The sequence below is a fragment of the Bombyx mori genome, chromosome 12, assembly GCF_030269925.1.
Source record: "Bombyx mori chromosome 12, ASM3026992v2".
NCBI classification, from domain to species: domain Eukaryota; kingdom Metazoa; phylum Arthropoda; class Insecta; order Lepidoptera; family Bombycidae; genus Bombyx; species Bombyx mori.
The window spans coordinates 2,813,729-2,838,416 of record NC_085118.1 but is presented as its reverse complement, the minus strand read 5'-3'; the positions used below and the strand labels follow the sequence as shown (position 1 = coordinate 2,838,416).

Genomic DNA, 24,688 nt, shown 5'->3' with positions numbered 1-24,688 from the left:
GTTTTTTGGCTTTTATTGTTATCAATTTTAATTTTTCTGAAAGGAAAGCATAAGTTATAGAGTAGAACAATATGATCATGAAATGAATTAAATGCTGCATTTAAATCAGTCATCTCACATTCCTCTGTCCAGGACAAGGAAGCTACGTATTCTATAAATTTATTAATATTATATTCATCAAAGTCCCGTTTTCTAATGTAATATATCTTTTGTGGTTTTTTTACATATTTCACAGGAATACAGACTGTTTGTCCAGTTTCATGGTCTGATAATCCCAGGGAATGTATTTTGCCTTCTGCTTCACTAACATTGCTTATTATTTGATCTAAGCACGCATTTTGTCGGGTAGGTTCGTTAATGTGAATATTAAATCTGTGATTTTGTGTTATTCTTTTATATTCATTTAATACATTGGAGCTTTTTAATAAATTTATATTAAAATCACCACAGACAATAATTTTCTTATTTGTTTTATTACGAATTGTGCTTAATACAATTTCGATTTTATCTAAAAATATTTGTACTCTTGAATTTGGTGTTCTATAGATGCATATAATTATACATTTGTATTCCGGAATCTCTATACCACAGCATTCAAAGGAAAACTCTAATGCTAAGTCTCTTAACCACAAGATAGGTTTAGAGCTTATGTAATCTTTACATAGTATTGCTACTCCACCCCTTCTTTGTTTACTCCTTGAATAAAAGTTAGCTATATTATATCCTCTTAATACCAGTTTAGATTCTTCCCCTACTTTGAGGAATGTTTCGCTGAAGCATAGTATATCTATATCAGTATTCTGACTATAAAGCTCATCTAAAGTAATTTTAAGTAAATCTATTTTTCCTAATATCCCAGCTATGTTTTGATGCAATAGTGTTAGTTTACAATCTATATTACGTTCTTTATTATTTACGAAAAAATAAATTATTATTTGTTGGTAATGCTTGTATACTCGTACAATTAGGGGTTTGTATATTTATTTTTTTAAAGTAGTCCAGTATAGTTCTTTGAGTATATCTTGAATTATTTTTAGTTAAATTACCTAAAGTATCATTTTTTATTTCAATTGTGTGTAACGTACTATTTTTATTGTTTTTCAATGACAAGTATTTCGTATCATAATCTATACTATCTATAATGTAGTTTATTTTTTGGCATATTATATACTTATTTTTATTATAACTAGAACCAAAGTAATCTATAAAATAACAATTTGGAAAGTTATTACATACTAATTTTACATTGTTATTAAGCATGCTCACATTTAAAGATTTATTATAATTTATTCTTAAAACTATCACAGTTACCTCGTAGAGTCTTTTCAAAGTAGCTGATAACTCTATTAACAATTTGAAAGGGTTTGTATCATTCTCTCCAACACCAATGACAAGCTTGTCATCCTTATTTAAGTTCAAATTTTCACAACATTTGAAGACTTCTTCAGACGAAGCAAACGGTTTAGTCACAGCCGTGATGCGGTATTTTTCATAGTTCGTATATAATCTAGTTTTAAGTAGTTTAGCCGCTAGTCCAACGCACTGTTGTGTTCCAAATATGAGTAATCTCCTACTACCACTTGGTTTCAGAGTTGGTTTGTTCCTGTCAATGTGGGAGGATTCTAATAATTCATCATCACATTGACTGAGGCTAAGGTTTACTTTTGTATCTTTAGGTACCAGGGGAGAAGACTTAGGCGTTTGAAATTCTAGGTCCAGATCTAATTTTCTAGCTTCTATGTTTGGTTTCATGGCTCTTATTTCTGTTTTATTATTATTATTTTTCTTCTTTGAACTGGATACCGTAGTTCCATTTATTTGCTTATTAAGTTGCTTATTGATATGTATTTGTTCATCTAATTTTTGTTTCAATACTGTATTTTCACTACGAGTAGTCTGTAATTGTTTCTTCAGATTCTCAATGGATAGTTGCAATGATGTTATTACTTCTTGATGACTAGTCATTGTATGAGTAGACAGGTCGATCATACTCCTTGCATTTATACTGGAAGGTGCGTCTTCTAGCGAGTCAGTTGACTCCATGGACAGTGATCCAGTCATCATGAATCGTCTCCGGTCTCTTATAGTTACATTACTGTTATCCTCCATTGTTGAAAGTACATATGTCATTGACCTCTAGTATTCGTAAATATTTCTAATAAATTATTTTGAGTATTTATTTCAGCGTCCGCGCCCTCTGTTTGTTATAATGGCCAGAAATAACTTTTACTAATTCTTGCTAAATTGTTGATCATATCCAATTGTTAATGACAGTTGAAAAAGTGGCTTCAGTTTTTAAATTTGAATGTAATCAACAGATGCTGTTTGTTAAGTTTGACACTTAATCTCTTTGTTTATAGTTTATGCACAATGAATTATGTATTTTGTTCACTAATGTAGATGAATCAAGTTTTAAATATATGTTTTTTGTAGATATTAATCACTATTTGTTTATAACTCACTTGTTTTACTATGAGTTAAAAATATTAATTTTAAAATTGACTATAAAAATATTAATTTTAAGTTATATTCGAGGTATAGAGAAAATAAAACTGGAGGTTTCGCAACAACCCACGGTCATTCAGTAACGTGCGAACTTATTGTGGTACACTTCATTCACGGTTGTTTGCATAAGAGTTAGTGTATTGCGCAAACGAACGCTCTGAGATCGTGGTCAATGAATGATAAAAAATATGTTATTTTTTGTACGCTATTACAAAGTTAAGTCGTATACTGTGTGCATTACTAATAAAAATCTTACGTTACGGACGTTTTTTCCCAGTTAGGGTACCCCTCCGCATCGTCCCATAAGGAATTCGTTCGTCCAAAAAATATCGTTTCATTGTCGATCTATTTATGGTGGGAGAGAAGACTGAACATGGCTTTCACTTCTGCTAAGTTATAGCTAGGCGCGCAGACCGCGGCGGACTGACCTTGACCTTGAGCTGGTAGGCTCGCTGCTCTATGGTGGGCATGGAGCGCGGCCGCTGCGAGAGGTGCGCGAGGGCGCGGCGGCGGGCGGCGGCGGCGGCGGCGCGCTCCTCGCTGGCGGCGGCGCACCACGCGCCCGACACGTTGTGGTACAGCGGACACGCCGCCCACGTGAAGTGCCGCTCCGCCTTGCCACCTGCCGCAACACATATCCCCTGTCACTGACTCCACATCGGAAGGTCTTCAAGTCACATCGGAGTCACTAATGCGAGATCAGTTAGGTAGTTGAGGTTGTGGTTGGTGTGTATTGTGCTCGGGAAACCTCATCGGAGCGATCAATAAAACACTAAAAAGTCATTAAAAGTCATCGTGGCTTAAAGGATAAGACATCCGGTGTATTCTTATGTAGCGATGCACCGGTGTTCGAATCCCGTATGCGGGTACCAATTTTTCGGTGAAGGAATAACATCGTGTAATAAAAATCAAACCCGCAAAATTATAATTTGCGTAATCACTGGTGGTAGGACCTCTTGTGAGTCCGCGCGGGTAAGTACCACCACCCTGTCTATTTCTGCCGTGAAGCAGTAATGCGTTTCGGTTTGAAGGGTGGGGCAGCCGTTGTAGCTATATTGAGACCTTACAACTTATATCTCAAGGTGTGTAGCGCATTTACGTTGTAGATGTCTATGGTAGATGTCTAAGTAACCACTTAACACCAGATGGGCTGTGAGCTCGTCCACCCATCTGAGCAATAAAAAAAAAAGTATTAATATTTTATTATTCACGTCACAGTCGCGGTAACAAGTTCTATAGAAGTGACCGAAAACCAGATAAAAGCATGACCCACTGCAAAGGAAATATGAGAACCGATACAGGAAATGAAAACATTGTTTTTTTTCACTTATTCAACTCCTTGACAAATCATCTATCTTTAGTTATATATAAAAGTAGTAGGTACACACTAAAAAACTAACCACAACACGCATCCAATAACATGATTTGAAGCCTAAATACCACAGAAAAACAATACCAACTTGATGTGAAAAATTAAGCATTATATTATTATATAACAGAGCATGGCAACAATTCATCATGCAACTTTTCAAGGAATATTGCTTTGACACACTCCACCTGTATTTATTACATGTATGTGTTTATTAAATGTCTTTAACAACTATTTAACTAGTTTGAAGTTCAAACCCAAATGTCCTAAGGAATCACATCCTCGCACAGGACAACGACGTTCTGATGGTTCAGCCGTTGTCAAAAGTGGTGGTATTACTGGTGATCGGGTTTGAATACCAGGCCTGCCTTTTAGAGGTTTTTTGGTATCTTTTCTGAGAAAAAAAACGAAATTAAAATATAATTGATATTGTAACACATTTATTTATTATAACATCTTTATAATGAAATATTATAAATTCTGATAACATTTACACAAAGAGATGTTAAGTTAGATTTTTCAAGAAAAAAGAAAAAATATTTTTTTCACAAATCATATGTGTTATCCATATATTCACTGGTATAATAACCGGCAAACTTCTTGAGCATTTGTTGACGTAGTGGGGGTAAGTTTGCGCATGGTACACTCACGTGCAAAAACATTACTTACTCTGCGTCATAATGCTATTAAATTGTTAAAATCAACATATGTATTTATTTATATATTTATTAGAACATCAACAAAACATATAGGTTAATAATTGTAATAATTTAATCTTGGGGTATATTCCTTCTATTAAGTCAAAACTAGAGCTGTTGCCAGGTCTTGGTTCAGTTAAAGCGAAGCTGGTATTTGTAATTTTTTTTTCGTTATCATAATCTTGACCATCATCATCATCACTGTTTTCATCACCCGAGTCGCTATCATCGTGATGAGTCGACATAGGGCTCATCGGCGTAGTTTACAACTAGGCCGATTCGGTCTTCTTTTTTGTCTATAATTAATTATTTTTTGAAGATATTCGATTCGTAGTAATCGAATGTTACTTTTTTCATTTACCAGCTTCTTTCTTTTTTTCCATCTGAAGCCTAGCTCTTTCATAATTCGTCGTAAGCTTCATTCCGAGCCATTAAAATTTATATCTTCTTTAAATTCTTCGAAGCCTTTCTACGGTACGGAGTTTCGCTGCTTGTTATGTAGTTATTATGATTACATCTTTTTATTACAGATTGAACGAAACTATCCATTCCGGTAACTTTCTTCTTCCCTGATCTTTTCTTACCCGGAGTCCGAAACACGGCGAGCAAGCCAGAGCCTTTAGCTTCGTTAATAATGCACCTAACAGTACTCACTGATGTTTTTGTTGCTTCCGAAGTCTGTTTTAATTTTTCCATATCATTCTTCCCCTGTTTTATAATGAAGCAATATACGTCGTACACAAATTTTCTACCCTTTCTTTTAAGTACTACACCAGTTTGTCACGGCATAGTGTATGTTTTATAAAAAATCAACAAACACTCAACAAATAGCAATGGCAACAAAGTCCACAAGCAATTATAACAAATAACTTAACGATTAATAACGATAGACTTTCCACTGTACGCAAGCGTACTTTTGGGAGCAAGCGGAAGGAGGGCGCGGTGCGGGACGCAAGGTTCGACTGATCTACCAATAACGCGCTCGATACGATTTCCCCTGCCGTCGCGCCTCACCCTCACCACCAAAGTGACCTAAAATTCGGTTCTGCGCAGTCAAGGTCATTTGCTCAAGAAGTTTGCCGATTACTATATATAAAAACGTTTTTATAAGCTAATGTAAAATGCCGACATACCCTTTCTCTTTTTCATCAACTTCAGAATCCGTATCTGTGTTATTAATCTTTGTTGCAGCTGCTATACGTGAAACACGGGCGGAAAGTGATCTGGTTAGCTTTCTAGGCATTGTTGCTTCTAGTGTATCTATTTTTATTACATCTTCTTGCTGCTGAGACAATATAATAGACATTGAGTTATAATTACATTTTTTGTTAATATGGTTTTGAGATGGATAGATAGGTATGACAGTCATAAGAAATTATATTATGCTAAAAAATATTAATTTATAAATATCTATTAAATTTTATTCTCTTATTTAGTGAATTATGAACATAAACACATCTATTTGGTAATAACTTAGTTCACTGTGTATCTGTTTTTATACAATCCACACTTAGCAATCCATTTTATTAAAAGGAGAACAAATAACCTGACTAATACACTTTAATATAGATTCAAAATTTAATTAGTTTGGTAAATAAAATACTTTTGGTAAGATATTCTAAATTTGTTATCATGCGTGGGTGGGTGGTCTTTGTTTCTACTGTGACAGAAGTGAGGGTGTAAATGATTTTACTCATTCACCATTCATTCAGCACCATCAATTGTCTACTTCTATTACAGTATAGCAATCATCTTTAATACACCAGTACCGAAACTTTGGATTGTTGCAACCATTGATTCCGGCAACTGCTAAACACCAGAAAAACTTTCAAATCTATCTGATAATCAACAGTTTATTTTTTTGAACATACCTTAGTGGGGTTCGGCTTGACCTTTCCAGTTTTACCATTTTCTTTTTTGGTGGATGGTTCGCTGTCGCTGTCTGAAGATACAGATTCAATTGAGGACTGACTCGATGAACAGGATGATACACTTTTGTTGTCTGGTGATTTCTTTGATGGTGGACCATTTGCTTTGTTTCCGTTTTTTCTCTTTACACTATCTTTGGAGTCTTTAGAATCTTTGGAATTTGAATCGTCATTTCCTAATGGTGTTGCGGGGGCAACTTTCTCCTCACTCGACTTCCGTGAACTTCGTTTACTTCTCGGAGATTCTTTAGGGCTTTTCAATGATTTACTTTCCGATTCAGATTCTGAGCTATTATCAGGAGAGAAGATGCTTTTTTTCTTTAATGCATTAGAATCACGTGTCTCTGGTTTTGGTTTTGATCCAGTTTTTACTGCTGGTTTTGGTGTTTTAGCTCCCGAGGACCTCAGTGCCGTTTTACCTTTGGCAAGTACCATTGCGACTGTTTTAGGTTTTGCAGAACAGCGTCTTCTTGGAGGTAAGGTCTTTGGGCTCTCCAATTTTGGTACATCGTCATCACTTGAAGATGAGGCCTTAGACTTGGTGGTGGTTTCTGGATTATCATCTTCCTTTTTCTCAGGTTCTTTAGCTTTAGTAGGAGATTTAGGTGCTGGAGCAGTTGAGGTTACAGGAGTGTCAGAAGTTGATGACTCAGAATCAGAACTGCTGGACCCAGAGCCAGAGCTGGTGGATGTACTGTCACTGCTGCTCGAGTCTGATGAAGAACCAGAGCTGCTGTCTGTGCTACTATTGCTTACCTGAAATATTACCATGATAACTATTTACAATGGTGACTCTTAATTTTTTTTTTTTTTTGGTTTTAGTTTTTTCTATTTAATGAGAAAAAGGCAAGTTTAACAACTTGCTCAATCTCTCACTCTCAATCAACTCAATAAAAACAATAAAATATTCTCTTTTATATATTTCTATTGTACATTAAGAATTTTAGTACGATATTAAGATGATTTTTATCAAACTCATTGTTTTTTTTCCTTTTAATTGTAGTCATTCGATAACTAGAATAAGATCTAATCAGTGACATATTGCTTTAAAGTAATCTATATATATAAAAATTAGGAGTGGGTAATATCGGTTTTGCCGCGTATCGAATCGTATCTATATATTGAGTATCAATATCGGATATTGAATCTATATATTTTCTGAATCTATATATTGATGGAAGCTAGTAGATTTTCTCGATTCATGATATTTGAGATTTGAAACGATACGCTGATATAATATCGTAGTAGATATAGATTTAAGTCAACGTTATACGGTTGGTTTTCTGATATCAATTTATAATATGATTTTAAAGTAATAAAAAGAACATGAAAATAAAAATATCAAAAAAACTTTCCTTCATGCCAGGCTTTGGCGTTTTACCAGGCTTAGGACTGGCTACATTATTTTCAGTTTTTAGTATTTTGTGTCTTAATTTAAAATTACAAAATATACCAAAAGAGTGTAGATTTCAAAAGTTTACTACAAACACAAGAAATAAACTCAATTATTTGGATTCAACTAAAAATAGAAAAATGTGTACTTTAAAAATCAAACACAAAAAACTTTTAAGTATTTATAAACACTTGTCCAAAAATTCTAGTTCAAGGTCAAAGCGCGTGAAATTAAATTCAACGATGCAAATAGGCTATACTGCATTCAAGTTAGAGTCGAAAGTTGAAACTTCTTTCCTAAATTGTATCCTGCTGATACGCTAAGAATAATCTACAGACATATGGACTTAAATATAAGGTTTACAATTGTATGGATAATGCCTGTTTCTGTTTCATTCATCACATGATATCCCTATCGTGCGCTCACTCACTCTGGCCGATTCGATACGAACCAAACGAATATTGCTGATTTAACGAATCGGTACGTTATGCCGATGCGCATCACATCGAGCAATATCGTGTATCGGCTGATATCGATATATAGATTTCGATTCACGAATCGGAACGATATGCCGCGATGCCGATGCGCATCACATCGAGCAATATCGTGTATCGGCTGATATCGATATATAGATTTCGTGCGGGGCGATATCGGATTCAACGATATTGCTGCGATATATAGATATTGAATCTATATACGATTTATATCACCCACTCCTAATAAAAATGAATTGCTGTTCGTTAAGTCTCGCTAAAACTCGAGAATGGCTAGACCGATTTGACTAATTTTGGCCTTGAATTATTTGTGGAAGTCCAGAGAAGGTTTAAAAGGTAGATAAATATGAAAATGCTCGGAATTAAATAAAAATAACAATTTTGTTTTTCCTTTGATGTGTCCCCCGTCGGACGGGTTCCTTTTGTTTGTTTTAAGTTTATTTTATACAAAACCTTAGATCTTTTATTTATCGATTGAGGCACTACGAAGTCTGCTAGGTCAGCTAGTTTTATATATAAGTAAGTTGTTAGGTAAGTCATGTTTGGTATCTTTTAAGGTATTTTAATTCTTGTAAGATAAATATTTGTTTTTTTTTTTTCAATTGTACTTTCTATCGACAATTTACACAATGTAAACGTACCTTTTTTCTAAATATTAGTCATAGAATTGAGTTTAATTCAAACAATACTTACATCCAGATTCGTCATTTTTCCGATTATTTATAGAAATATAAAGTATATAAAATCTCAAATAGCTTTATTTATTTGAAGTTAATATTATCAGTTATTTTTATTTACCTATGAATAAATTATTTTTACAAGCTGGCTATCAACCATTATTTGTCATTTGACAGTAATGACGTATGACAATTTTGTTTTTTGCTTGATTCGTCCATTGGCAAAAGCAATGAAAATAAACTACTTAGCAATTAAATTTCAAAAAAGGCCAGTGCCATCTCTATTAAATTTAAAAAAAACATCTGAATATGAAAATAACAATAACTATGGAAATGAAATTGAATGAAATGAATTTCACAATTCAGTAAATCGATTAAAATGTAATAAAGTTATGAACAACACCCAGCTTTTTTTCTTCACTTATGAACTTTCTCAGATAGTACTATAAATGGTTCACAAGCTACGGACAACGCACGTTATAAGTGATATAACCAAAAGAAACACTAAAGCTCGATCCACTTTATGACGCCGTTCACGGTTCGATCTCGCTCCGGTCTCGGCCCGCTCAAATCTCGCGGTATCTACTCTACTAGACAACGTATCTACTCTACTAGTTTCACAATCAGTCTGTCTTAATCCATGGTCGACATAGGACATTTTTCGAAATAATCCGATAAAATACTCGCTAAAAAACTCGCCGTTTTTCAATCGAAATAAATTTCTATACTAATCTATACTAATATTATAAAGAGGGAAGATTTGTTTGTTTGTATTGAATAGGCACCGAAACTACTGAACCGAATTGAAAAATTATTTCACTGCTTGGAAGCTACATTATTCTCGAGTGACATAGGCTATAATATTTTTGAAAAAAATTAGGGATCCTTACTAAAACTCCAATAATGTAACCCAAGGTGTACAAAAATACCTAAAATATTATTTACATCGCATGCTCTGTGAAAACTATTGATGATAGAATAAAATAATGTACTAAGACTTTGTAGAGCACATTATATTTACAAAAAGTGTCACGACAGCATAGGTCTATAGTTATGCCGCAATAGTGTTCTTTTATTTAAAAAAATACATCATGTCAAATATCGTTGAAATTTTTGTTAAAGACCCGAGCGGAGCCGGAGCGGGCCGCTAGTAATTCATAAAACCCTAACACTGAATGACAGAATCATACCATTAAAGCTATTTTACCGACAGACTGACATACTACGTATTTATAAATTCGTGACACCTTTACATACTTTTAGGCAAAGTTTTGTGAAGGAATAGCTACATTTATTAAATTTTACATGTCGGCGCAATTTCACTATCTAGTTAACTGAAAATAGTTAAAGTTAATTGTTTCCTTAATGTTACGCATTTCAACAACTGTCTAAGACGGTATTTATGAGAATTCATGACTAAGCTACCCCCACTTTCTACTTTAAATACGAGTGACTATTGTCGCACAAAACACCCGTAAACCCGTAAACATTTTTGTGGAGTGCTTGGGCTGCTTAGCTATAATTTATGTGTATTATCTATGCAGTCCGGCTCGAGCAGTCGAACGAAGCGGAGCTCTCTGTTATTAACTTACACTTGAAATGTAATAAATGGAATTCATTGGAAAAGTGAGTCTTAATTACTGTCATTATGGAAGGCAATGATAATGATGAAGAATATGGCGTCAGCAACACAGACGTCATCATTTTAAAAACATCATAGAACCAGCCTAATCCGTCACACATTATTTATTTATTAAACGAAAGTATACATTGTTTATCAACGCGCTTGTTGAGAGCCGTTGCTCTAGCAGCATGTAATTTCAGTAGACAATCCTTAATAATCCAGCTGAACACTGAGGAATGATTACAAAAACACATGTTGGTGTTAAGGGGCCATCCATAAAGTACGTCACACGTTAATGGGGAGGGGGGGTATCACCGAAGTGTGACATCGTGTGACAAGGGGCATGGGGGGTCAATACTTTTGTGACGTCACATGTTAAAATTTAAAATACTAAAACGCAAAGTTTGTATGTGAATTAAAAATTTTAAAAATTTACAAACTTGATCTATATTTATTAATAATTTAGCATTCTCGCTATGCGATAATCTCTCATGCAACGTCATTTAACTTCTAGAGCGGCGTTGTAATGCAAGTGAGACACTCAAATTAGGATGTTCCTGACGTTCAAATTCAGAACGAAAATGAAGTGCCTGATTTACCAGTAATAGCTGATATAAAAGAGTGGATCCAAAGTCCATGGACACTCGATAATTAAGTTTTTTATCTTTAATTAATATAATTAATCGTTTATTATTTTCTAACTAGTCGTTTGTTTTTTCGGTTTTATGAAATGTTGGACTTTATGTTGATTTTATTAGATTATTATTTAATAAAAATAAGTAAAAAATGAAAATAGCTGTTTTCTCTCGATTATTTTTAAATACATACATAAATTTAAAAAATGTGTGACGTCACATCAGGAGGGGTGGTTATAAAAATGTGACAACCTGTGACAAGGAGGGGGGGAGGGGTTCAAAAGTCCTAAAATTCGTGTGACGTACTTTATGGATGGCCCCTAAGGAGCTTTCAAATCAACAAAATTACGCATGTTTGTACTTCAAAACTAATTTAATCGTATTCGTCAAACGTTTCACGTCATAGCATTTTGTTAGTTGTCAGGGTGTCCAATAAAACCGTGATCAGTTTTAATGATATCAGCTCCTTTATCAGCAATCATGATAGTAGGAGCATTTGTATTCCCACCGACTATCTTCGGCATCGAACTGGCATCAATGACTCTCAGTTTCTTCACACCATGTACTCTCAGTTTGTAGTCAATTACACCTACTCCTTCAGGACCCATAGCGCAAGTACCGACAGAATGCCAGAGAGTCGTAACTACATTCAAAGCAAGACACTTCCAATATTTTCTAGTATTAAACTTGTGATGCTTGCATTGCCTTACATTTAGGTTCAGAGGTTGCGCGTGAGTTTTTCTCATGTGTTTTGTATCGAGCAAAGTCAAAAAGTCTTCGATGTATTTTGCATGCTTCTCTAAATCTACGTCTTGAGAATAATAGCCTGTGTAAATTAAGGGGGGTTCGCCAGGGCTTTTGCTTTTAAGAATAACTTTACCAGTTGATTTTGGATACAAAAGAACTACAAGAGCTAAAATAACACCTTTGCTCTGTGCTGCTTTCGCGATAGATATGCAAATGCTGTCAGCCAAACCATATACAAAGCTACAAATCCAAACAGGAATTATGGTACCAACGGGAAATCTGTAATAAAGTATTTGGTAGTCTGGTATAGTTTGCGTTTTATTGACCGCAGCGAATCCTATAAGACACGGTGCGGGCATCTCATTTATTTTGGTAAACGTTTGAACATCTTGTAAAAAAGTGACCTTGCTTTTATCTTCAGTTATGATGAGTGGAACAGTGGCATGGTCTTGTAAGTTTTTTCCGACGTTTGGTGATTCACTGATAACTGAAATAGCCATCTCAGTTAGATGCTCTTTTGGGCCGATCCCTGCAGCATCAATAGCTGCGGGCTGTTTATTGCACCAGCGGATATTATTATTTCTTGTCTTGCTTTAATTATCAGTATTTTACCATTTTGCATGACTTCTATAGCTTTTGCTTCTTTTGCATCATTAAATAAAACTTTCCTGACGAAAGACTTTCTTGAAAGAAACAAATTTTTACGTTTTTTTATGGGTCTCAAAAAAGCGTAGCCTGTGCTCTGGCGAACATTATCAGCAACAGTAAATGTCGGTAGTGCGTAACCCATCTGCTCCGGTCCGTTGAAGTCCAATAGATGCTTACGTTCGTTTTGTTCGAATTCTGTAAAATCTACTTTGTCTCCCCAGCTCGGTTTCGTAACACCGAGATATCCCTTTGTCCCGTGGAAAGATCTAGAAGGGCTTTTCAATATTGTGTCATCTCCAAGTCGTTCACTTTTAATAAAATATGGTAGTACTGATTCGTAGTCCCAACCTTTGTTGCCCATTCCTTCCCAAGAGTCATAGTCGTGTCTGTTCCCTCGAACGTAATACATGTAGTTGGAGCCACTACAGCCACCAACCATTTTGCCTCTCGTCAAATGAATATTTTTTTCTGTATGCGCTTGACATGAATAATCATCATTAACGGTTCTGTAATTCCAATCTTCGTACGAGTAATCAACAAATGGAAATAATCCGGGTATCTGTGGAATGATATTTATAATGCTTAATATAATTTGTAGTTCTTGTTTCAGAATGATATGGAATGGTCTATCTATCTGATTTTCACTAGCTCCGCATGACACGAGCTCACGATCAAGTTTAAAGCGGTCACAAATTACACTACGTGTTGAGTATTATGGTAATGGTATGTTTTAACACTAAAAGTCCGACTGGCGGGACTTTTGTGAGCTTTTGCGAGTTCGGTGTTCCGGGCTTTTTGCGATGAAGATATGGAAATGATGTTTACACTGATTTGCATGAGATTTTAATAGAATAGCGACACAATAACTGAAATAAAAAACAAACAGTTGAAAAAAGCTAAGACTGATGTACAATATATTGCTGGTCGACAACCCGCGCCGAGGGCGCGTATTTTCTGGCTCCTGAGAGCTCTGTCTCAGCGGGGGGTAAGGCGGGGGGAGGAGGGGGGGGGGGTATCGCACGTACGAATATTTGGTTCCATATTTTAGGAGGTTCACTGTACTTGTCGTACACTGTACAACGAACGGCTCGACTATCTTCGATGACAATTAACGGCAAAAAGTGGGGTTTCTAGTACAAGACGGCATGGCACTAGCAAATGATTCAATTACTTATCTTGAAACTGCTACTATCATGTTGCGTAATCGTAACTGCGTCTGTTATTTGTAAGCTAACCGTGGATTCGATTGAAGGATCCTCTCCGGCCTCCAGTAACAGCACTGTCCAGTTTGAGATCTCAGAGAGTCGGTTGGCCAGGACGCAGCCTGATGAACCAGCGCCGACAATAATTATGTCGTAAGATGAAAAATCTGTTAAAAAAAAAGCACTTTTATGTAGCATAATATTTTCTCCCGTTTTCGAAGTCGTATACATGTCGTATGCAATATGGCCTGTGCAAATGTAGTGTTAGGTCAGGCTCGCGTCCACGTAAACTCTCCAGGTCATCCAATTCCATTTTTGCAGGATAGCCATGGAATCACCGTGATACGTGATGAAGGTCGATCTTCACAACGACTTACATATGAGTCGTCTATAATCAAAGGTGGCAATCTGTGCATTTGGACAAAAAAAATTTATTGATATGTCAATACAGATTGATTTGAATATAATCGTCTCCTTCAAAGAATACGGTTCAAAACCTGCATTAAATAAAGGTTAATAGTTAACCTGTTATTTATCTAAGATGTCGTTCCGAAGAGTTTTGTGACTACCAATGGAATACAAAGTCAATATTTCGTTTTTCTGATTTACCAATCATTGTCCAAAAGTCAGATTGCCGGCTTTGATAATAGTCGACTCATATATATGAAGTCGAAGTTTATGAAGTCGTCGTGGCCTAACGGATAAGACGTTCGGTGCATTCGTGTTGAAGCGATGCACCGGTGTTCGAATCCCGCAGGCGGGTACCAATTTTTCTAATGAAATACGTACTCAACAAATGTTCACGATTGACTTCCACGGTGAAGGAATAACATCGTGTAATAAAAATGAAACCCGCAAAATTATAATTTGCGTAATTACTGGTGGTAGGACCTCTTGTGAGTCCGCACGGGTAGGTACCACCGCCCCGCCTATTTCTGCCGTGAAGCAGTAATGCGTTTCGGTTTGAAGGGTGGGGCAGCCGTTGTGACTATACTGAGACCTTAGAACTATATCTCAACGTGTGTGGCGCATTTACGTTGTAGATGTCTATGGGCTCCAGTAACCACTTAACATCAGGTGGGCTGTGAGCTCGTCCACACATCTAAGCAATAAAAAATAAATTAAAAAAAATATGTAAATTTAGAACCGATACGTAAGTATCTAAAGGGAGCGTAGAAATATATTTACTTTTTAAGACGTTTTGCTCCGGATACCCTCCCATCTTCAAGTTCAATGTTGCCAGTACAGCGAAAACAGCTTGCAATAGCTCCGTGAATGGTTTTAACGACATAACCTTAACCGATGCAATGAAATTGCCGATAAAATCCATTTTGATATCTATAAAATAAATAATAAGTTTAACTGCAACGTTGTGGATTATCTGCAAAAAATATCTTATACGAGTAAATTAGGTAATGACCCACGTTACAGGGTCATAGGTAACAATATAAATAGCCAATGTGTGGATCGTGGAATCCTTTGAAGAACATCATAAAACAATAGAGTAGCTAGTAGAGTATTGTAGCTGGTTTTCCGCCCGCAACTTGGTCTGCGTATACTTAAACTTATATCCTTGGTAATAAGGGTAGAGACTCGTCCTCAACAATGGGTAAAGGGCTTAAATTACTTCCAAGCCAACTATACTGAGACCTTAGAACTTATATCTCAAGGTGGGTGGCACATCCACGTTGTAGATGTCTATGGGCTCCAGTAACCACTTAACACCAGGTGGGCCGTGAGTTCGTCCACCCATCTAAGCAAAAATATAAAAAAAATCTCAAAATCGATTTAGCGGTTTGGTATTAAGTTTTTAATTGCTTAGATGAGTGAACTACCCATAGACACTCACAACATATATGACTCCACCCGCCTTGTGATGCAAATTCCAAGCTTCAGTTCTATAGTTGCAGTTTTGATTTTTATTGCACGATATTATTTCTTCATCGTAAAAGTCATTCGTGAACTTGTGTTCAGTGAAAATTCAGCATCACGTCTCAAGGTGTATCGATAGAAATAGAAATTGATATTTAAGAATGTTAATAATGAAATCATTTGCTTATTGCCATAAACACACATTTAGATTATTAGAGGTTAATAAATAAAAGAAAAGACAAAAGGGCAAAAAGGAGGTGGTTCTGCTGATGCTGTTCAAAGTGGATGTGCATCAAACAGCGCAGAATTTCAATCACCCCCTTTCCCTGTAGGTTTATTTAAGGATTTAAGGATATACCTACGTGTGCACAAACTTAAATAAAAGTTTTGTAATAATGTAGTTTACTACATAAAATAAAAATAAGAAACAAACACAAAAATTAAATTGAAAGATGTACTCGAACACATAGTCAGGAAGCCCTGGGAAAACATACGAACGAAAACAAACGTACGTAAATTAAACATACTAGCGTATTTAGCGAGGTAAACTCGTTAACTAATTTAAAACAATCGGTTAATGAGTTTCATTAAGGTTCACTTGTGGTAGTTTAAATTGTGAGACCACGAAAACACCGGTTTGAACGACACCCCAATGTGTCAGTTGTAATCGATAGTTTGTATTTGGAGGCGCTCGGTTCAGTTCTGTGCTCCATTATCTCTATGGATGGTCGAAGTAAGGAAGACCATCTGTATCATCATCAGCGTATTAAAAAGTGTCCGTTGAAAGGGAGAAGAAAGAAGATTTTAAAGACAGCGCCGTAATCAGAGTAGGGTATTAAATTCGAAGTAGTTCCTACGAAAATAGTTATAAAATGAATAGTCGAGATTTTAAATACTTCGTATTTTTAACTGCACAACCCAGCATACTTCACTGTGTTTAAAAGTGCTATATTCGTATCATTTCCACTTCCTACACTAGCGCTATTTCGGCGAGTCTTCCGACAATAGCTTGGTGTTTAACTTGTGGACACTTTTTTAATTTGCCACCTATACAAGATAATCTTTATTACTTCTTTCAATAATTAAAAGCACATGATACTGCGCGGCAAGCTTAGTGCAATATAACCTAAGATTTCGCTTCAAAATGGGTGACGGAATTTATGTCTTGTGTTCACTCAAATACCAGGTAGCCTCTGAGTTCGTCTCACATATATATAGTAATAAAAAAGATAACCGACTGAATAAATGGCGGTTTATTCTCCTGCTACAATTTGCAAGAAAATTTTAGTTAGGTATAATGCCTTAATTGCATGATAACAGATTTAATAATTTTAGTAACAATTTTTTTGCAGATTTTTTTGCAAAAGTTCTGTTTCCTAGTTCCTTGCGATGATCTTGACAACATTAATGTCGTTGCTATTGAGCGTCACTAAAATACTTACTTTAGCGAAATTATTGCAAACGATCTTCACCGCCTTATCATTGTTACAATATGACGCGGTAGACTATCCAGACCAAGCTGTTGTTCAAGGTAACCTATGCAATTATTAATAATTATTACCGGCCTCATGAATTTAGCACGTTCAGCCACGTTCAGCTATTATTATACATACCTATATTATTATACATATAATACTTTTTTCAAGCGACATTAAAAAAGGAAGAGCTTACCAACTTGACTGTTTATTAAATATATGGTTAGGTTAGGTTCCCTCAAAACTTTTTTCTGGGTGAACTGATTAGACGATTCTTTTTAACACTTTCAATAGCTTGCTGTGTTTCTATATAACAGGATCTTTGAATTTGATTTTTCATAGATTCATAGCGTCGGTTTGAGTTGAAACTTCGCACACTTATCAAAAACCGATGACATATAGTATTCTTAAATGAAATTTTTAATTATCCTTAAAATGAAAGTTAAAATAACATAGTTCTTGTGCCAGGTACTAAGGCGTGTAAGCATCTGCTGCCTCCCTTGGATATGATAGCCGTTTCTCAGGATCCGTCTCCGGAATCGTACCCTAATTCCCCGCTAACGTTCCAATAGTTACAGAGCCTATCATCGTATAGTAGAACTTGATTAGGTACTTAAAGTCCACACACAAGGTCTCACGCAATGGTGATGCACTGGATGAAACATGTAGTTTTGTGAGGAAATAAATCATGGAACGACCGGGGTGTTAGCTTGTTTTCAAATATAGTGCACCACTAAAAAGCCGATACTTTCTAAGTAATTATCACTGTGAAAGTTAAAAAGAAATAACATAACTAAATAAAGAATAGTTGCCCAAACGGGTAGGTATTTGAGCACCGTTCTGATCATCTGTCGCGAAGTAGCGATGTGGTTTATCTTAAAGTAGGTATTACCTACACGATATAGTAGTTTAGTTGTCAATATGTGTGGCAGGATTCACATTATTATGTCAAAGGGCCCTGGTAATTCAACACAAAACAAACAAATGCTCCATGCCAGAAATAAGAGGCAGCGGCTTCAATGATGTACTAAAAAAAACACTGCTTTCAACAGATGGTCAAGCGTTTGATTTCGTGGTAATTGGAGCAGGTTCAGCCGGATGTGTTGTGGCCAATAGACTTACTGAAATCTCTGATTGGAATGTACTCCTCATAGAGGCGGGCGATAATCCCCCACTTACATCGAAAGTGAGTTTTTAGTTAATACTAATTAAGCAAGAACTATCCCAGTTTGCGAGGTTGAAGTAGTAGTGAGTACATTGCTCGTAGAACAAATGGCGACTGGGGACGAAATGTGGTCGAGTGGCGATACAAGAAGACACGGCGTGGGTAGGTCTTCCACAAGGTGGACTGACGATCTGTTAAAGGTGGCGGGAATTCGCTGGATGCCCACACCGCTGGACCGGTCGTTCTGGAGGGCTTTGAGGAGACCTATGTCCAGCAGTGGATGTCTGTCTGTATACATTACCTTAGATTACGTTGTTATTAGCTTAGAATATGCGTGTGCGGTGATATTTCATGTACGTAAATTATAGTTTATCTATATTTATGTTGGGCTTAATTACGAAAAAATGTGCGTTCGTTTTAAATATATATTTATAGAATGACAATATCAAAGTATGTATTGTGTGTAATTAATTACAGATTCCTGGACTCTTCTCATTTGTAGATTATTCAGAAGCAGACTGGAACTATTATACAGTCAATGACTTTTATTCGAGCCAAGCACATAAAACTAAAAACATTCATTATACCCGTGGCAAAATGTTGGGCGGTTCCTCTGGTGCCAATTACATGTTCTACGTCAGGGGAAATAAGGCGGATTACGATAGCTGGGCCGAACAAGGAAACCCTGGTTGGAATTGGGACGCAGTCTTAAAATATTTCAAGAAGAGCGAGAAACTAAACGACGTGTCTACTTTGCGTAGCAAATCGGCTGAGCTGCATGGACTGGACGGATATCTCGGTGTTACGAAACCAAGTTGGAATAAATATTCTAAAAAATACTTTTCAGCGTTCAAAGAAGCCGGATATAACGTTTTGAAAGACACTAATGGGCCTGAACAGCTTGGCTACTCTCATTTGCAATACACTGTTGATGACAGTATTCGTCAAAGTACAGCCACTGCTTTTTTAGGACCTATCAAAGATCGTAAAAACTTATTTGTCTTAAAAAACGCATTAGCCACGAAAATTATTTTCGATTATAATAGAAAAGCCGTTGGTGTTGAATTGATACTTAAGAAATTCAAAATGATTCGTGTATTAGCAAAAAAAGAAGTAATATTATCTGCAGGTGCAATTAACAGTCCACAGTTGTTGATGCTCTCTGGAATCGGGCCAAGTCTTCATTTAATAGAAAAGAATATTAAAGTGCTAGTTGATTCACCAAATGTAGGACAAAATTTAATAGATCATCCAATAACTGTCCTAAACATTGCCGGTGGTAACGACATCAATACTGTTATAGACAACCTATTCATTCTTTCCAATTTAGATAAATTCCCTACGCCTGTCTTTATCGGACACGGCGCTCTTAATAAATCACAAAGTATTCCAGATTATCAAGCATGTGTCTTTCCTCTCCCTATGTATTCACCCTTATCGTTGTTGGTTTGTTCATTCACATACGGATTAGTCGACGAAATTTGTAATACATTCAGTAATGTTGTCAAAAAGAGCGAAATGGTTTTCGTTATGTTGTCTCTTTTACATCCAAAATCGAGAGGTGAAGTTAAACTAGCCACGAAAATCCCATATGATAAACCTCGCATATATACGGGATATTATAGCAACGATGAGGATTTAGAAAAACATGCTCGTAGTGTGGAGGATTTCCTTAAAATACTTAATACTACATTGTTTCGAAGTGTTAATGCGCATGTAGTTGATATGCACGTACCGCAATGCAAATTTTTACCATTGGGCAGTCACGAATATTGGAAATGTCATATTTTGAATACAGCTTCGACAGAATGGCATCCTTCGGGTACTTGCGCGATGGGCCCAACGGGTGTGGTTGACGAGAGGCTACGAGTAAGAGGCGTTTCTGGTCTAAGAGTAGTAGATGCAAGCGTTATCCCTATCATACCGAGTGCTAACACCAATGCTCCAACTATAATGATCGCTGAAAACGCTTGTGACATGATCAAAACTGATTATGGTATAAACGTATCACTTTTTCCCAAAATCTAATTTTATTATTACCATTTGAATAATATTTTTTTGTACATGTTACTTAGAGTAGAATTCCAATATTTCATAACATTATTTCCTGTACTACGCAAATTATGTGCGGCAGCACTTACTAGTAACGGTGTAATGTTTTTGTAAACATTAAATTGAATCAAAGCTCAAAAGCCTGTCGGTTATAATATGGAAGTAAAGTGATCCTGCATTAATTGGTATTGGTTTAAAATTTTACCGTATTAGTTATAAAATTTTATAACGATTAATGGTCGCTTAATTACTTCTGTATATAGCTCTTGCAGTCTTTGAATTTATTGGGACGTGGAGGATTATTCGGTATGTTGTAAGTCTACAACGACGCCATTTCTTGCAGTGGGTAATTTAGGAAGTGCCTAAGCGATTAATCGGATAATGGGTAATAGCATTCTTGGAGCATTGTACCAGAGTACAGCATGCGCCAACGGGCATTTACTGGTGGGAGGGTGATTAGTAGTAGCCTGTTTGTTCCACTACCTAACTAATTTCTTTGCGTTCCAATTTTAAGTGAAGGACAGGTTTCGTGGAGTCGGAGTGGTGGAGCTCGATGGGGTTTAGTCGGTAGTCGGTTATGCGGGGCAGGTCCTGCGTGGTAGACGCCGCGCAGCGCCTCGCGGGCTTTCTCAAGGCGTAGTCTCCCGGTAGGAATTGGAAGAAGAGGAGGACTTTGGTCATCCTCTTCTCCCTCTTCTTCTCGACCGGGTATCCGTAAATAGATTACAAAGCGTTAAAAAAAAAAGGCCTTATACTAAATGGAAAGTGGAATTGATCTACGGATTTCGGTATCCAGTTAACACCAGGTAAGCTTCGAGCTTTATCGATATTTATCAATCCAAGGACAGAGCCTTGCCCATTGGTTGGTAATGTGGACTCGTTTCTTCTAGTTCGAGTCATCTTTCTTATAAATGTTTCGACGTTAACGACCATCAAAAATTTCCACTACAGCCACTTACAGAAAAATCTGTTTCGATTATATCAAACAATACTCCGGCTTTTTAATCCAAATCTATGTAGTTCATAAAACCCTAACACTGGGCGACAGATTCATACCTTTATTCAAAGACATATTAACATCATCATCAACATCACCATCACCCACAGTTACCCACTGCTGGACATAGGCCTCTCCCAATCCACACCACTGAGCCCGGTCTTCACCTTTTGGCTACTTTTCAGAGGTCATCGCACTGTAACATACTCTTTATAAATTTATTTATTTATTTATTTAAGGATTACCGACAGGGTTTACAGTAAGACATAAAATAACATTGACATGTATAGAGCAATTGATAACTGCAACTCTAATTATAGGCAATCACAGCATGCATTACATTAATATATTAATAGAGATTTAACAATACTATTAATAATAATAAAAAATTAAAAACAAAAGAAAGACAACAAGGGCAGTAATACCCGAGTACTCAGACCAAGGCTGAGGCTGAGGTTCAACAACAACTTTTTATAATTTTGTTCTTAAATATTGGAAGGGAATCGCCAAATATGTCAAGGTTTTCAACTTTTCTAACTAGATTATTATAAAGGTTAGTTAGACGAGGAGTAGGTGAGTGCTTGCCTAGATTGGTTCTGCTAAAGCGGGTGCTGAAAAGAGCAACGGGGCGACGAGGTAACCTAGATGGCACCTTCAAAGAGAATTTATTGAGGATGAATTGGGAGTCGACAGTACCGCTCATCCTCCTCGAATCGTGTTCCTCATGTCTGAGGGTCGTGACCACCATCACCCATGAGCTTCAATCTTAAGATGTTTTTCCACTTTCCCCTGTCCACGGCGTCATGCAGCGCGCTGTACACTGTACTGTCCAAAGTGGTGCGGATCTGATCGGACCAACGAGTCGGGCTGCGGCCTCTAGATCTGTTGCCTTCAACTTTCCCTGTGATCATAAGTTTTTCCAGGTTATCGCCGTCTTTCCTCGCAATGTGATCAAAATATTCGAGGATCTGCTTCAGACATACAGTAGACAGTCTGATTTTGATGCCCAGTTGCTTCAATATCGACACGTTAGTCCGGAAGGCTGTCCACGGAATTCTTAGCATGCGTCTCCAACACCACATTTCGAAAGCATCGATGCGCATTCGGTCTGCTGCTTTCAACGTCCATGTCTCTGCTCCATACAAGAAGATAGAGAAAACAAGAGTCCGCTCATAACCGCTCATAACTTGATGTAAAAAACATAAGCCTAACATATCGCGGCGATCACTCAATGTTTGCATTTTAAAATATTTAACCCTATCAACATAAGATTCAACATAATTAGGCGGCCTAAAACGGTACGACATGTGGCGAAGTAACTTTTTTTGAATTCTCTCAATCCTGTTAATATGGGTTTTGTATGTAGGACACCACACAGTGCTGCAGTAATCAAGTTTGCATCTAACATAACTGTTGTAAAGCATTAGCGTAGTGGAAACCTTCTTAAACTCCCTACCATTCCTAAGTACAAAACTCAGCGATTTGTTCGCGGCGTCTATAATTTTGTCAATGTGCTTAGTGAAATTCAGCTTGGTATCAAGCTCCACCCCTAAATCACGAGTCTGAGAAACTTCACTCAAGCATTCCCCTGAAATATGATATTGTGTTGGTATTATATTGCGTTTTAACACGTTCGCTGCGGCAAGTAAAATCTTAAACCTTTGTCTGGTGCGGCGGCGGGCCAAATTGTGCCCCCAATGATTTTTCCGCCAGTGCGTGGTAGGTCTTTTTCGACACGTCAGCACAAGGTTAGATTAAATTGCTATAACTTTGCGAAAACATAATGTAGGTGAACAGTTTTTGGACTGTTGGAAAAACCTTGAACCCAACTTCTTTAGATTTGATTCGCCCCGGGATCTGCCGAACAGAAAATGAGAAATAAACCAGGGAAAGTGGCGGGTCGATATCGACCAGAACCGCACTAGAAAGTATTTTTAGTAGTGATGGGAAAGACAAAAATAAGGGGATATCGAAAATAAAACAGAATTAAAGTAAAGAAATAAAAATTGTTTATTTAATTATTTATTAATGGCTGTCTTGTATTATGTAAATTGATGTAGTTTTTCTAGTAAAATGCTGTGGTTAACTTTATCAAAGGCCTTAGAAAAATCAGTATATATTACGTCAACTTGCCCAGAGTTGTCAACGATGACCGCAACATCATCTACGTATTGAAATAAATTCGTATTTGTAGACCGCTTCGTCATGAAGCCATGCTGAAATAGGGACAGCTGGTTTCTTACATGATTGTAAATATGAGTATAAACTAAACTTTCAAAGACTTTAGCAAATGTACAAAGGATAGAGATGGGCCGATAATTAGTTATTAGATCATTTTTCCCATTCTTATGTATGGGAACTATTAGGGCTTCCTTCCACTTTTCAGAGAAAATCCCTGATAATAATGAATGATTGAATATTAAAAACAAGGGTGTGGAGAGTTGTTCAGCACAATTAACGATAAATTGTGGTGGGATATTGTCTGGCCCCACTCCCTTGGTTAGATCCAGATTTTCCAACTTCCGTCTGACACTGTTAACTTCAATGTGAACAGCCCGCATACTACATTTTGTGTCTATCCAGTCAACATTAATATTGCTGTACACATTGTCATCAGCTTCAAACACAGAAGAGAAATATTTTGCAAATAGATCGCTGATGACATCTACACTGTGACCTTTTACGTCGTTAAGACTCATAGTGGGTGGATAGTTAGAACTAAAATTACGTTTCTTTTTAATGTGCGACCAGAAGTATTTAGGGTTCTTGGATATTAAAATTTCTAAAGAGATTATATAATCGTTATAACATTTACGCATGACCCTTTCACAATCAGCACGCAAGTAATTGAATTCTGTTTTGTCTAACGGATTTCTATGTTTTTTGTATTGGGTATGGTATTTGTGTTTTAGCTTTAACATTTTTACTAAGGATGGTGAGAACCAGACAGGGTAATTTTTATATTTAAATGTGGGTGTAAATGGAACATGACTTTTCATAATATTTCTGAGAATCTCATACAATTTGCTAACCATATAATTTACATTACTGCAATCATTAAATTCATTATTTCAATTAATATCACTTAATTCATTGTTAATAATTTCATAATTAGCTTGTCGGAAATTATATTTCGGTTTGATTGTATTCTGACTATTTTTGTTAATAAATTCAAAATGCTTACATAGTCACGTTCAAGTTTTTGAT

The 24,688-nt window shown here is 36.4% G+C and overlaps 4 protein-coding genes and 1 long non-coding RNA gene across 7 annotated transcripts in view; 1 reads left to right on the top strand and 4 right to left on the bottom strand.

The window, feature by feature from the left end:
• Positions 1 to 9,254, bottom strand: part of LOC101739974 (histone acetyltransferase KAT7) — a 36,694-nt gene extending 27,440 nt beyond the window's left edge. The window contains exons 1-5 of one of the 3 annotated variants that reach the window (XM_038014399.2): positions 9,081 to 9,254; positions 6,444 to 7,256; positions 5,706 to 5,857; positions 4,132 to 4,268; positions 2,934 to 3,127 (exon numbers count right to left, since the gene is read on the bottom strand). In XM_038014399.2, coding sequence (XP_037870327.1) covers positions 2,934 to 3,127; positions 4,132 to 4,268; positions 5,706 to 5,857; positions 6,444 to 7,256; positions 9,081 to 9,095 — 1,311 coding nt within the window. In that variant the 5' untranslated portion in view covers positions 9,096 to 9,254. The remainder of the gene's footprint in view (positions 1 to 2,933; positions 3,128 to 4,131; positions 4,269 to 5,705; positions 5,858 to 6,443; positions 7,257 to 9,080) is intronic. The other 2 variants (XM_021350067.3, XM_038014400.2) reach the window with 2 other exon arrangements.
• Positions 9,255 to 11,736: 2,482 nt separating this feature from the next.
• On the bottom strand, positions 11,737 to 12,570 carry LOC119629235 (ecdysone oxidase-like). The gene has a single exon (XM_038014414.1). The coding sequence runs from the start codon at positions 12,568 to 12,570 to the stop codon at positions 11,737 to 11,739; it is 834 nt and encodes a 277-aa protein (XP_037870342.1).
• Positions 12,571 to 12,575: 5 nt separating this feature from the next.
• Positions 12,576 to 13,127, bottom strand: LOC134198709 (glucose dehydrogenase [FAD, quinone]-like). Its single transcript, XM_062671602.1, has one exon. It carries the CDS (start codon positions 13,125 to 13,127, stop codon positions 12,576 to 12,578), a length of 552 nt encoding a protein of 183 aa, XP_062527586.1.
• A 10-nt stretch (positions 13,128 to 13,137) lies between these two features.
• Positions 13,138 to 14,081, bottom strand: LOC119629220 (uncharacterized). The gene is made up of 2 exons (XR_009974448.1): positions 13,954 to 14,081; positions 13,138 to 13,277 (listed from the first exon to the last, which is right to left on the bottom strand). It is a non-coding gene; the product is annotated as an uncharacterized LOC119629220 (long non-coding RNA).
• Positions 14,082 to 17,199: 3,118 nt separating this feature from the next.
• Positions 17,200 to 20,460, top strand: LOC101739550 (ecdysone oxidase). The gene is made up of 3 exons (XM_004929490.5): positions 17,200 to 17,323; positions 18,320 to 18,453; positions 18,910 to 20,460. The coding sequence occupies exons 1-3, from the start codon at positions 17,200 to 17,202 to the stop codon at positions 20,458 to 20,460; spliced, it is 1,809 nt and encodes a 602-aa protein (XP_004929547.5).
• Positions 20,461 to 24,688: the final 4,228 nt, after the last annotated feature.

Excerpts from the sequence above, each read along its gene's own strand:
- LOC134198709 (XM_062671602.1), bottom strand. The coding sequence starts at position 13,127 with ATGTATTACGTTCGAGGGAACAGACACGACTATGACTCTTGGGAAGGA.
- LOC101739550 (XM_004929490.5), top strand. The coding sequence starts at position 17,200 with ATGTCGTTGCTATTGAGCGTCACTAAAATACTTACTTTAGCGAAATTA. Across the intron at positions 17,324-18,319 it reads AGACCAAGCTGTTGTTCAAG|ATGGTCAAGCGTTTGATTTC; the intron begins GTAACCTATGCA and ends TGCTTTCAACAG. Across the intron at positions 18,454-18,909 it reads ATCCCCCACTTACATCGAAA|ATTCCTGGACTCTTCTCATT; the intron begins GTGAGTTTTTAG and ends AATTAATTACAG.
- LOC119629235 (XM_038014414.1), bottom strand. The coding sequence starts at position 12,570 with ATGGCTATTTCAGTTATCAGTGAATCACCAAACGTCGGAAAAAACTTA.